General features: G+C 49.4%; 2 protein-coding genes across 3 annotated transcripts in view; one reads left to right on the top strand and one right to left on the bottom strand.

Annotated features, from left to right (window-relative positions):
* Positions 1 to 1,778: 1,778 nt before the first annotated feature.
* LOC128627966 (uncharacterized) lies at positions 1,779 to 5,799 on the bottom strand. Its single transcript, XM_053668714.1, has 2 exons — positions 4,181 to 5,799; positions 1,779 to 2,047 (listed from the first exon to the last, which is right to left on the bottom strand). Exon 1 carries the CDS (start codon positions 5,797 to 5,799, stop codon positions 4,855 to 4,857), a length of 945 nt encoding a protein of 314 aa, XP_053524689.1. The 3' UTR covers positions 1,779 to 2,047; positions 4,181 to 4,854.
* Positions 5,445 to 13,872, top strand: part of ZDHHC14 (zinc finger DHHC-type palmitoyltransferase 14) — a 220,874-nt gene continuing 212,446 nt past the window's right edge. Inside the window, exon 1 of one of the 2 annotated variants that reach the window (XM_037126031.2) lies at positions 5,445 to 6,525. In XM_037126031.2, coding sequence (XP_036981926.2) covers positions 6,284 to 6,525 — 242 coding nt within the window. In that variant the 5' untranslated portion in view covers positions 5,445 to 6,283. The remainder of the gene's footprint in view (positions 6,526 to 13,872) is intronic. The other variant, XM_037126032.2, reaches the window with a different exon arrangement.

The raw sequence follows: 13,872 nt of genomic DNA, 5'->3' as shown, positions 1-13,872 counted from the left end.
TGAGTTTATTACTTTCAACACCTTCGTGTTTCGACACATGTGTCCAGATGTGCTGAGCATATGTAAAAATGGGAGGGGGTGTCTGGGTTTCCAAGGTGTTCTGTTGGTGTGGGAGCTTCAGCAGCTACTCCCTGCCACCTCCGGACACTCGGAGGAAATCCCTTTCAGGACCGGGTCCCTCGGACCTCTCTGCACTTTGAAACGACACTGGGTACACCGTCAGACCTGAGTGTGTCCCTCCTTCCCTGTGGGTTGCCCGGAGGCGCTCTGAGGATTAGAGAGGTGGGTCTGTGGAATGCTTGGTGCAGCTCAGATGAAAGGAATGAAGCTCTAGTTTCATTGATGATGTAACTCCTGTTGTCAGTGGTCCCTGTGTCAAATGACAACAGGGAAAGGGCCACTGGAATCAAAGACACAGCCGTCTGTCCAGGGAGGACCCGGTGTGGGGCTCTAAGGGCTCCTGTGGTGGTGGTGGCTTTGAGCTTCAGAAGGGTGGGCGTACAAAGAAGAAAAAGAGTTAATGTTGCCCTGGCTGGTGTGGCTCAATAGATTGAGTGCCATCCTTGGAACCAAAGGGTCACCTGTTCGATTCCCAGTCAGGCACATGCCTGGGTTGTGGGCCAGATTCCCAGTAGGGGGTCCATGAGAGGCAACCACACACTGATGTTTCTCTTCCTGTTTCTTTCCCTCCCTTCCCCTCTCTAAAATAAATTAATTCAATCTTTAAAAAAAAAAGAGTTAGTGCAACCTGCTCATTCCATGCTTCATAGGCTCCTCTCCTTCCCTGACCATCCTCCTGGTGTTTTCCGGAATCCCCTCCCGACTGAACTACTTGCACTTGAATTTCACCATTTACTGCAACTGGAAACACCATGTGTTTTCCCGCCAGGCCCATTCTGTGAGAGGCCAACCCCTCTCGTTCCGCCTGCCCCAATTGTCACAGCCCTGGGAACCATTTTTTCTCTTTCCTCTGAAATCGAGATGCTCTTCTCTGCTCATTGAGCAGTTAGTCAGACTCTTCCCATCATGTGGTGGGCTAGGGCAGAAAAAGGGGCAATCAGACACATCTACTTGGCCTCCAACCCTGGCTTGGGTACTCACTAGCTGTGAAGCCTTGGGCAAATCACCCAACTTCTCTGATCTTCAGTTTTCTCCTCCGTGAAATACAGACAGTCATCCTTGCCTCTTGCATTGTCCTCTGGATTTAATGAACTGAATCTATAAGGAACCAAGATAGGATACTCCAGAAGAGATTGTTATCTTTATTATGTTATTTTCTCTCATGATTTATTTTCTCATGCACCTCCATCTTCTGTCCTGAGCTAGACTGTAGCTTCTCTGCTGTGTTCAACTTTTCATATTGCCTTGCACGTGACAGGCATTACTTAATTATTCCTTATTTTTCTAGAGTTTTACATCAGAGAAACGCTTTCAATTCCAGATTCCTTCATGGATTATTTCTTATTGTGAGGCACTCTCAAAGAATTTTTAGCAGGTCACTCCTTTTCAGGGCCTTGATTACCTCGCATGCAAAACAGGTGTTTTGGTCACTAGTTCTATTGGGCTGGCCAGAAAGTTCGTTTGGTTTTTCCCCGTAAGATGGCTCTAGTAGTGCTTAGTTGTCTTTAATGTCATCTGAAACAATTTTGTTAGATTGTATGGTGACAGCTGTCATGTTGGCGTGGGTTAAAAAAAACACATCAAAATTGGTGAATTTTTGCGTGGCCATTGTAATATTAAGGATGGAATAAAATATGCAACATTTTCGGCATATTAAGCTTTATTATTTCAAGAAAGGTAAAAACGCAGCAGAAACACAAAACAAGATTTGTGCTGTGTATAGAGAAGGTGCTCTCCATCTGACTGATGGAACGTGTCAAAAGTGGTTTGCGAAGGTTCGTGCTGGAGATTTCTCTCTGGACAATGCTCCACAGTCAGGCAGACCAGTTGAAATTGATAACGACCATGTCCAGACATTGAGACCAATCCACGTTATACCATGTGGAAGACAGCCAACATACCGACAACATCCAACTCAATAAGGTTACTGGTGAAAGTGAAAAAAATGTGTCTTTTATTACGGGAAGAACCATATGGACTTTTTTGCCAACCCAGGAGATGCGCCGAGGTCCTTCTGGCATTAAGTGTGTGATCTGCACACTCCTTGAAGGCATGTACTCCATGTTATCCCTCTTTCTGGCCCTCACCCCTTCTTAGTACTACGGTGGTCACGTTAGTGACTTCCCAGTACGTGTGGAATCAATTCTGGACAGCCTGCCAGGCCTTTCACCTCCCAGTCCTGCCTCTTACTGCCTGCCCTCTCCATTCTCAGTCTGTTTCAAGGCCTTTACACTGGCTGTTTTTCATTTGGCTCTCTGCCCAATGCCTCTTCTGCAGAGGCCTCTCGCTCCACCTCAGACTATCCCACACCCCTGCTTTTCTTCATTCTTGTGACTGCTTCCTGAAATTCTTATTTATTTGATTTCATTGTTTGCATTTTATTTAATGTTTTGGCTCTCTACCTTTCCCTCTGGCCCCTCCACTGTCTCAGACCCTTTCACACCCCCGACTAAAATAGTTCTTGGCCCCAACTAGGCCCCTAAATAAATGCAAAAAGAGTGAATGAACTCTACCATGCCTTGGACAGTAATTTCTAGGTGGTGAGCTGAAATCTGTGGCTGTCATGCCTGGTTCTAGTGGACTTCTTTAGTTATGGGTCCCACATGATTTAATTGCTGTAGTTCTGAGTAAACTTGGAGTGGGAAGAAACAGGAATTCCTAAGAATATAAATGCAATCACATCAGCTTATCTAGAAACTTACTTGCAGTGGGAAATTCAGAGACACGTAAAAAGAAATAATTCACTTCTTTTTATTATGGAAATGTCCAATGTAAGTGTAAGGAGATGTGGTAGATAAGAACACAGTGAACCTGAGTGTGTACTGTGGTGGGCACAGCCCAAAGTGGCCCTCACCCTATGTCCATGCCCTTGTATCTATAATCCCCTCCCCGAGTGTGCAGGCAACCTGAGAACAGTAGCTGTCTCACCAACCCAATGTGGCACATTGGGTGTCGCCTCTGCGTGATGATTTTGTGTCATGTATTTTCATTGTGCTAGCAGAGTCATTCTGGGGACTGACTGCCCTGGCTGGTTTGTTGAAGTAAGTGGCCGTGCTGGGAAAGCCCAGGTGACAATGAACTCCAGATGCTCTCTAGGGGCTGAGGGCAGCCTCCCGCTGACAGCCGCAACAAAACCAGGGTCTTCAGTCTATAGTTGCAAGCAGAGTTCTGCCAGTGACGGGGAGAGTGTGGAAACGGATTCTTTTCCAGGTGAGCTCCCGAGGAGAATGCAGCCCAGCCCAGACCTTGCTGGCAGGTGTGGCACCCCGAGCTGACAACCCCAGGAGTCTGGACACCTGAGCCACAGAAACTGAGGTCATAAATCTGTGTCATTTTGAGCTACTAAATTCGTGGCAATTGGTAACAATTTTCAACAGTTTGCCAATATTATTTCATCTATACCATCGTGTTTTGTGTGTGTTTGTGTGTGTGTGGCGGCTGGAGTATTTCAAAGCACATGCAGAGGACTTTTAAAAAGCATAACTGCAATGCTAAAAAAAAAATAAGTCTTAATTGAGAACAAAAAGGAGTCTTTTTTAAAGGCCATCAAGTCAATGGGTCTAGTATATCGATTGGACAGCCTGAGAAAAGTGCTTGTAATAAAACGTGTAAGAATAACATCCTGTGGAGACCATGAGCTAGAGGACAGGGAAGCACATGAGCTTTCACTCCCAATGACTGAGGCCTGCCAGTTGTTTCCTACAAAACATAGTACAGCCCAAAAGTACTTAATTGTATAGTACAGCCAAAAAGTACTTAATTGTCCCCCTAGTGGCTCATCCATCATGCAATATCTAAAACCACTGGAACTCGATTCTGATTGTATGAGGCCCTACACTCAGAATGGACGCTTGTAAATTCCATTTCAAAATTCAGAACTCCTTACAACTTCGTCTCGTTCTCTAATTGCCATTCCTACTGTGCCCCTGCCGCGGCCCCCGCCCTCCACAATAGGAAGCTCTCCCCAACTGGCCCCAAGTTCTTTGATTAAACCAATCTCTTCTCTCTTTGACACAGCGCTTTGCGGGGGAAATTCTCAGGGTTCTGGGCTCCATCCCACCTCTACCACAGGAGCGCTTTGTGATCGCTGGCAAGCAGTCGGCCGCCCTCGAAGCTGGAAACAACGGAGACTCTCGCAGGGTTGTAGTGCAAATTCGTTAAAGAACGTGCGTCATGTGTGAAGTGCCAGCACGGAGGGGGCAGAACCCTTTTCCACAGCTCCCTTTGTTAGCTCCCACCTCCCACTCCCGTGCACCAGAATTGCCCGGCACCGTGTAGCGCCCACCCTCGTCGCGGGGGATGCAGGGATTTGTAGTTTTTTGGTTCCCAAGTCCTGTTTCCTCTCGCAGCCAGATGGCGAGAGGAGGAACTACACATCCCAGTGGGCCGTGGTAGGAAAGTGCGGCTCGGAAAACCGAGCAACTGTGCTGGCTGCCTTCGTTTTCCGCTTCCCACGGGCTGTGCCGACCTGCGGAGGGCTCAGACCTCTTGGCAAAGCCAGGGAGGGTGCGAGCGCAGAAGCCGATCGGCCAGAACTGTGGGGCAGAGCTGGGCAAGAACGCAGGGGTAATACCTCTGCGGCCGTTGGGGCTCGAGGGGGAAGGAGAGAAATAAAGCGAGCAAATTGTGAGCGCCCTTGTCGGAGAAGTGAGAAAGGGCCCGGGAGGCAGCAACCCACGCAAAAGAAGCGACCGGGTTTGTCCTTCCGCGGGAGGCAGAGGCCGGGGCCGGAAGCTACCCAGACCGCTTAGCTCTCCCCGTGGGAATCTTGGAAACCTGGCCCGAGACCCCAGTTCGCAGACCCCATCCCAGAGTTCGGCCTGTCTGGGGTAGTCCCTCCCCATACGGTGGCCAGGGCGTCACCCCATTCTTGGGCAGCAGTAACCCCCCACAACTCGACCACGTGCCCCGCTGGGGGAGGAAGGGGAAGGGCTGGGACTGGCCAAGGAGGGTCACCTCTCTGTGCGGGATCCCCAGGTCCCCGGAGTTGCAAGAATGGGTGTGCGAGTCTGTGTGTGTGCGCGTGAGTGTGTCTCGAGGCGGCAGCTGCTGCGGGGAATAAGCCCGAGGGAGAAGCAGGGAGCCCTCGCTGCGGCGGGGCCGAGCCATCCTCTGGCGATGCCAGAGGGAGCACTGCGCCTTTGCTGGAGCAGAGCGAGGGCGGCTCGGAGGGAACTGGGGTCCGGACCGCGTCGAGCCCCGTGCGGGGCTTCGCCGCGAGAAGGAGGAGCGGGAGGAGGAGCCAGAAGGGCGACGCCTGGGCCGCCGCCTACCGGGCCGGCAGGAGGCGGACCCGATCGGAGCGCTGCGCGCGCGCCGGGCTGATTCTTGCAAACAAGTGTCCGTGGCGCTCTCCCCGCGGCCCTGGGACGCGCTCCGCCGCCCCCAGGCGGCCCTCCTCGCGCCAGGCCCGGTTCTTATGGGGCAGGAAGGAGCGAGGAAGCCCCTAGCAGCGCAACCCGGGAGCCACTGCTGCGACCCTTGGCCCAAGCGGCCCGGACAGCCGGACAGCCCCGTGCGGGGGCCGTGGACTCGGCTTGGCTGCCAGGCGCGCGGGCGCGGGGTCGCAGCGCGAGCAGCTCCCGGGCTGTCGCCGAGCCAGCTCGACAGAATAACGTGCTTGGTGTGCCCACCGCTGGGAGGGGTTGCGGGTTCCGAGAGCAGCCTCCCAGTTTCCATTGCTTTCTCTTGGGGAGGATCCACCGCCGGGAGGAAGAATTAGAATAAACCTTGCCGAGGCGTTGAAGTGGCTTCCGAGCTAGCCGGCGCCGGGGCCGCCGCCTCGTGTCCCCTCGGGGCGCAGCGCTGGGAGGTCCGCGGGCCGGAGCCGAGGGCGGCGGGCTCGAGTGAGCAGCTGTGCGAGGGGTCGGGCGCGTGGCGAGCCCGGAGTCGGCCAGGCGGCCCCTGGCACCTCGCGGGACCTCCAAGCCCCGGCACGCGGGCTGGAAGCGACTGAGGACCGTCCCTCCAGGAAGGAGATGCGGCTATGACAGCTGGGCTCCCGGAGGGGTTAACCTGAGTCTCCTCAGCAAAGTTGTCGCCGAGCTCGGATCCCGCGTAGGGGCCGCGGCGCCGCGGCTCGGGGTGGTGGTGGTGGCTCAGCAGGGCCCGCGTGGCCGGGGGGCTTCTGGGGGTGTGCGCCCCACGCCGGCTGCCCTCGTGGATGCCTCCCGGCGGCGGCGGGCCCATGAATGACTGCGAGTACAGTCAGATCAGCACCCACAGCTCCTCCCCCATGGAGTCGCCCCACAAGAAGAAAATCGCGGCCCGGAGGAAATGGGAGGTTTTCCCGGGAAGGAACAAGTTCTTCTGCAACGGGAGGATCATGATGGCCCGGCAGACTGGCGTCTTCTACCTGACTCTCATCCTCATCCTGGTCACGAGCGGACTCTTCTTCGCCTTCGAGTAAGTGGCGGCGAAAGCTCCCCACGCCGGGCTCCCCTCGCCTTCCCCTGCCCTTCCGCTGGTTACTTTCGTTTCCAGAAGCCTTATCTGCTGAATATTGTTATATAATACTAGCCCTTTCTTCCTCTTCTTCTTTTGGAGGTCCCCTGAGATCATGCATTTCTGGGTCGGGCTCTGGGAGCAGCGGAGAGGGGAGTGTGCCAGCCTTGTTGCTTCCAGGGGCCGGGCGGCACCTCCCAGGTGACTGGTTCTTGGCGCTGTCTCTTTTGAGTTTGGAGAGGAGCGCAGCAGCCCAGATGTAGCCTGCAGGGAGGGGGATGAGGCTGATTCTCAAGGCAGGGATGGAAAGAACTGACTCCCTTTCTTGCTCACAAGCTGTAAGGCATCTTGTCAAGCTCCATTGACTTAGTCTTCTGCACACCATCACCAGATGATGGAGAGCCTTGGTTATTTTAGGTTGCAAAGCGTAGGCACTGGAGGTGGCCTGGAAGGATAATTTCATTTTTTGTTCTCCTTAGATGTTCACTGCTTGAACAACAATTGCTGGTTTACTACAGTGTTTCTAAACTGTTCACTTTTTAAGAAAGTTTCAACAACAAAAAATGTTCTGAACACTTTTGCCTCCCCTCCCGTATGTGGGAACAGGCGAAAGGAGATTTGAGACCTGTTTAGAAGAAGCGTGGCCCCGCCTGGCAACTTTCTCCTTCCTGAAACTGCACTTGGGGACTGGAGCGCTTTTATTGGGGGGAAAAAGGCATGTGCGTCTTGGCTGTTTTCAGGAAAATCAAATCGGCCAGTAGCAGCTGTCTTCCTGCCAACTAATGAAAGATCGTATTTATTAATGATATTAGATAAAGCAGTTTAACCACATTCCAGAATCAATTTCAGTTGCTCTTATTGGGTCCAACATTTGCAATTCGGCTTCTTACATAATTCCCGGTATCTTACGCTCAATGAAAGTTGTAGCTCCTTCCCTCCAGAATTAGAAAAGCAATATATTTCTGGGAGTTCTTTGTGCTTCCTGGGTCCTGGTTGTTGTGGGGCCTGATCCCCTGTGGTCTGCTTCTGTTGGGTGAATGAAAACCTTTTGTGTTTCTTTACTGTCGTTTCTGATAAGTATTAATAGACTCTGATTTTGTGCCTGGAGTTTTTATTCCAAATGTTGTTTCCATGGGAGATTAATGATCTCTTGACAGTGTAACAGTGTAATCTTTTTTACTTAAGTACCTCTGACTGGCTGTGGGGAACATACTGTGCGTGAATGGTACACTAAGATGAGCAATTTCAGGTGTGCTACAGTGAACAATTTCAATAGGACTGAGTGAGAACAGGTGAGGCAAGAGCTCAGCCCGAGCTACTCCCCTCCCCCAGGCCTTCTCACAGACCGGCCCTCCATTGCTGACTAGGTAACATTTCCAGGTCTGTCCTAGCAGTTTCACTTCTGTGCACAATTGAGACTAGTTGGTGGGGTCTGTCAGGGAAACTGGGGACAGGAGGGGAAGGCTGTGTGTGACAAGGCTTTAGGTTTAGGAATGGCAGGAGAAATGCTGTTCTTTCTGCTGCTATCTCCATCAGCAGCTCCCTACAGACCTGGGGCTCCCTACACACCTGGGGAACTGAGGAAGGGGCCAGATGTGCCCGGGGAGTCTGCATTCTGAGACGTAAATTAAGGCACCGGAAGGATGATGCCAGGCGGTCGCACCGAAATGCCATCCTTCTGATGGCGGCTTCATTATAGGTGGTCCTCTAGAGGCAGAATGGTCACTATTAGGTTCCTAACATTAAAAAAAGTTTTGAAGGGCTCTCTATTGGCATTTTTGCTTCTTCTTCTTCTTCTTAGCAATTTTAAGAGTGGAGAAGATGGGTTAATTTTGTGATTGTGTTGCAGAGTGTCAGCCACAGGTGTCTTTCACGTAGAATGATGCATATTTCATTTTGAATATCCCCACTGTATGGTTAGCCACCGTCCTCCACCCCCAGTTATCACTTACCATCTTGTATTTTCTTCATTCAAACATTGCTGTTAACCAAACCACGATAAATGGATTTTTTCTTTTTTGTCTCTGGATGCATTTCTTCTGAGAGTTCCCCGAAGTCCTCGCTAGCAGGTTGTCATGGCTCTTTCTCTGCATCAGCGCTGTGTTAACTGATGGCTGTAGAAATAAACAGGGGCACTGGGACTTTTAAGCTACCATGGGTAGCCTTCACTTTTATATCAGCTGTGCGTCTGTGTGTTTGATCTCCATGAGGGTTGCTCGTACAGGCAGTTTGACATTTGAGGAAGGTAGGCTCATCCTAGCACGAGGGCTCGGCTGAGAAAAATCATAGGGCTATTCAGAATATAGAATACGATGGCTTGGCGAAGAGTATTTATCACTGCATTGTTTCTAAGTCCTTTATCATTGCTAATTATAGAGGGAAAATAAATAAGTTTGGCTAAATGAATTTGATAGAGACTCAGAGAACCAATTAGTTACATGCACAGGCAGTGAAATACTAATAGGCTAAAAGATAAGAGAGATCAACAGAAGGTACTAGTCCCGTCTGCCAGCTCCCTGCCTTCTCTGTCCTTCCTTTAGCAGTTTATTGAGCACATACGACACGGTTGCCTATTCCGATTAATTTCATGCCTATATACCTTGAATATCAGTAGCATTTGTTGTCGCACATCTGCCTCCCTGCCTCCCCATACAGCTACACCAGGGCAGATTCAGAGTTTAGAAAGAGGACATGTAACTTCTAAAGCTAGTTTTAGGTGTCTTATCCTGCAACTCTTGCTCCTACCCCACCTCTCTCACACCCAACTTCAAACAGATGGACAAGGAAGTCCATCTGAGGGAAATGAACTTGCCGGAGTGCAGCAACAGGCGTTGATACTACCTTCAAACCCAGGAGAAAGGCAGGGCAGATGTGATTATTTCCGCACTGAAGATGAAGGTACGGGGGTTCGGGGAGGCTAAATAGCCACCTAAGGTAGTGGACTCATTGGCAGCAGGGCTTCTGAAGGCACAGCCAGTGCTGTGGATGCCCCACGGTCCTCCTCCAGCACAGAATGGTGGGTACAGGCATGGGGTTTGGATGGACAGATCCCAAGATTCTTACTAGAGGGACGATCTTGGGCAAATTATTTCACTTTTTAAAGCCTCCGTTTCCCAGTCTATTAAATGAGATTAATAATATCTACCTTTAAATGCTGTGAAGATGAAATGAAAAAGTGTACTTAGTACAGTGTCTGACACATAACAGCAGGTGCTCAAGGAATGGGGCCTGTGATTAGAGGAAACCTTAGAAGTGGCCTCTCAAGGATTCTGGCGTCCCTCCTTGGAGAGCCTTTGAGGGAGGGGATGTGGGCTAATAAGCAGCATGACAGTTGGAGTTTATAGGGCGGAGAACATGCAGAACTGTAGCCTGCGGTGAAAAGAAAGACCTCGGTATGCATCTGAGGAGTGGCTTCACTCTTGCCCCTTCTGAGCCGCATCCTACAGGGATGTCTGGGGACTGTCCTCACGCAGGCCCCTAGAAGGAGCACCGAGCGGGCTTACGGGAAGGGAGGATGGATTTCATTTCCATTTTTGGAGGCATCGTCCCAGAACCATGAAGACGGTAAAGAATGCTCCTGGAAGCAACCTGGCGCAACACTCGACTCTTGTCCAAGTAGAGCAGGCCGTTTGTCTTTTGGCATCTTTTATTCAACATGTGGAGGACGGATGCAAAGTGACAGTGCCTCACAGCTGTATTTAAGAGGGAAGGGAGGACGCTGGTGCCACGTGACTGAGGCAGCCCGCTGCTCTGAGAGGGGCTGGCTCACTGAAGACCCACTGCACTGTCTTCCGTCTCCCATCCCCAGAACGGCAGTGGGAAGAGGTCAGTGAACATTACTGACTTCTTTCTCTCTCTCTCTCTCACACACACCCCTACACAGCCTGCTTTTGTTTCAAGTTGAAAACTTGAAAATTAAGTCTTTGGTCCTGAAATATTGGCATTTAATAGTCTCTTGATCACAAGGGTGAAGGAAGGAGGCGAACTGGGAGGGGAGAGTAGTTTCCTGTCTTCAGGAGCATCCTGTGCTCCTGATCTTGCACTTACTTGACTGCCTCCCAATTCTCTGTTGTCACCATGGACAGGTCAGAGATGTGACTAGAGCTGACACACTTGCGAATGTGGGGACACTCTCAAATTCCTCAGCACTAGAAATCTCTTGGTGATTTCTCTTAAAAAGCCACGTGCTTTTTCTCTCTCTTCCTCCTTCCCTCTCTCTCCTCCACCTCTTTTTCTTCCTTTGGCTAATCCTCTCTGAAACACGGTAAGTCCCCACTTAACATCCTGGTTGATAGGTTCTGTGAAACCAGTTTTACCATAGGCTAATTCATATAATGAGTAAGTTCCAGCAGCATTTCATCAACATAATAATGACGTGGAATGAAGTTGGCACATTTGAAGGACATGCTGTAATTGATGAATAATTGGTAGCCAGTGGAACTGGGATTATGTTTGCCTTGAGGATGGAAAAGGGGTTTCATTTCCAACAATTTCTCTCTTACAGATTAGAAATCTTTTATTACCCAGCAGAAGGTACTGCCCTTATAATACGTCCGGATCCCATCTTTCCTCAGCTGTCCTATTCAGAACTGCATCAAGTTCTCCATCATCTCAGAAAACACCTAGGAATCGTTCGTATTCTTTTGGCCAAGTGCTGGCCATGCTGTGCGTCATAGAGTGTCACGAGGTTGGTGGTGGATGATGGTCGTGGCATCAGGACCACTGAATGGTCCCCACTGGCATGGCAGATGGTGTCAGGGATGTTTCACAACCCACTGTGGCCCCACTGGAATTTTAATTTGCTTCAGAACCTTAATAATTCTCTCTCGCCATATGTGCACTAACCCACTCATTGTGTGTGCGAGCAACACACGTAAGCCCTGTGAGGACAAGGACTCCATTTGTTTTATTTGCTGCTGTATCCTGGTAAACAGCAGGATCTCAGTAAATATTTGTTGTTGAATGAAATAATGGTAATACTGAAGCAACAAAAAGTGAATTCTCTGCTTCACTTTTTCATTTTGAAAAGTCATGAACATTAGCAAAATTTATAAATGTCTTAGAGAACATATTTGTCTTGGAAACTTTGACCATTTGATACGATTCTTCTTAATTCAGAGTCAAATCTCAGCAAGAAAATATAAATAAATTAAGGGCTTTAAGGAAGTACATTTGTCCTTTTGTAGCTGAGGTTATTAGGAAAGAGAAAATAATGATCAATCGATATTTACAATTAGTTACATTCAGGAATTTGGCTCGAGTGTGGACCATCTTAATGCTTTTGTTTAGTTCTTCCCTAGTTACATCCTCTTTTACTTCTGATGAGCAGTTAGCGGTTATTTTTAGCATTTCCCTCTGTATTTAATGGGTCGGTTTTTGTCCCAGCTGGTTTTCTCTTTATCTTTTGTTTTCAACATCAGAACAAGGAGATGCGGAGGTGAGGTTTTCTTGATATTATTCCGGCTGGGGGTTTGCTAAGGCTTCTTGGATCTGTGGATTAATGTCTTTCATCAGGTTTAGAAATACTTTTATCCATTATTTCTTCTGACCCCTTTCCTCTCCTCTCCTAAAACTCCATTTATTTATATTTGACACTTTCATGTAGTCCCATACATCTTGGATACTATATTACATTTTTTTTTCTATTTTTCTTTTGTATTTCAGTTTGAATAATCCCTATTAGTATGTCTTCAGGTTTACTGATCCTTTTCTCTGTTGTGTCCTATGTTGAGCCATTTTTGCTAATATTTTTTATTTTGAACATTTCTATATTTCACAAATAGCATTTTTAAATATAGCTTAAAAATAATGTCCATTCCTCTGCTGAAATTCCCCGTCTTTTTCTGTCCATATTATCCACTGGATAATTTAACATATTTTTTTTAAAGATTTTATTTATTTATCTTTAGAGGGGAAGGGAAGGAGAGAGGGAGAGAAACATCAATGTATGGTTGCCTTTCATGCATCCCCTGCTGGGAATTGGCCTGCAGGGAACCGGCCTGCAACCCGGGTATGTGCCCCGACTGGGAATCGAACCGCGATTATCTGGTTTGAAGGCCCGTGCTCAATCCACTGAGCTACACCAGCCGGGGCTTAATTTAACATATTTTTTTGTAATTATTGTAAAACCCTTGCCTAATGATTTCAGCATCTGTATGGCTTCTTTTGGCAATTTCTTCTTTTGACTATGGGTTACCTTTTCTCCTCTTTTTGTGTGTCTCATCATTTTTGATAGCATGACAGATATTGTGTGTCAAAGAATTCTAGAGGCTGGTATCCCTAACCCTAACATTAAGTAAGGTAAAAGGGCATCTCCCTGGTGAGTGGGCTGAGTCAGTGTCACCATTGAAATGGGTACGGGCTTTGCCAAAGCTTCTTAGATTCAGCTCACCGCTGACTTCAGGCGTTCAGAGGGCAGTATCGTGACTTTCCTTTTAGCAGGGAGTAGAATCTGAGCTCTGGCGAAACTCCGAAGATTTCTTTACATCTCACAGCCAGCTCACTGAACTGGAAGATCTCTGTTTATTAGCCAGACTGTCAGCCTTTTGAGTCCCTGGGAAGATTTCTTTGGTTCCAGCTTTGCTTCAGCTTTCTATACCTCGGGGGTCTCTCTGTGCCCCGCTGTGCGGCCCCAGCTTTGGGAGACTGCTGAAGTGCCCGGGGCGAAAGCCTGAGGAAGTTAGGAGAGGTCTGTTCTGTTCTCTGCTGACTCCCGCCTCCTGCCTTGCCCCTGGGGAAGTTCCCACAGGCATCAGGGAAGGATGTCCCTACTCCCTGGCCCTGCCCCCCCGCCGCTGTACGTGTACTCCTCCCGTGTGTTGCTGATGATTCTCCACTAGAAACGGTTGCCTGCTGGTGCAGACTTACTCCGTGGCTGAGGCTCCTTGGACCTGGAATCCAGGTGGCAGTGCACGTGGGCCCTGGGTTCTCCTTACTCCCGTCTGGGGCGGATTTCTGTTCTTCCTGACACTGTGCGAGCTTTGCTAGGAATCATGTCCTTCTTTGCTTTTGGGGAGGGCTTGACACCTTTAGCCTCAGTTCCATGGTACACTTTATTTGTTTTTAAGATTTTATTTGTCTTTCTAGAGGGGAAGGGAGAAAGAGAGGAAGAGAAACAGTCAATGTGTGGCTGCCTCTTGAGCGCCCCCCCAGTGGGGACCTGGCGGCAACCCAGGCATGTGCCCTGATGGGGAATCGAACAGGCAGCCCTTTGGTTCCCAGGCTGTTGCTGAGCCACACCAGCCAGGGCCCCTGATCCACTTTAAAAACAGTGCTTTTGGAGCTAACGAGGCTTGTTTGCATTGTTAG

The sequence above is a fragment of the Artibeus jamaicensis genome, unplaced genomic scaffold, assembly GCF_021234435.1.
Source record: "Artibeus jamaicensis isolate MK-2021 breed Jamaican fruit bat unplaced genomic scaffold, CSHL_Jam_final contig_497, whole genome shotgun sequence".
Lineage (NCBI taxonomy): Eukaryota > Metazoa > Chordata > Mammalia > Chiroptera > Phyllostomidae > Artibeus > Artibeus jamaicensis.
The sequence above is the reverse complement of the archived record's forward strand: the minus strand, read 5'-3'. Positions and strand labels throughout refer to the sequence as shown.

What these genes read in the sequence shown, in the direction of transcription:
- LOC128627966 (XM_053668714.1), bottom strand. Translation starts at nt 5,799, where the DNA reads ATGGAAACTGGGAGGCTGCTCTCGGAACCCGCAACCCCTCCCAGCGGT.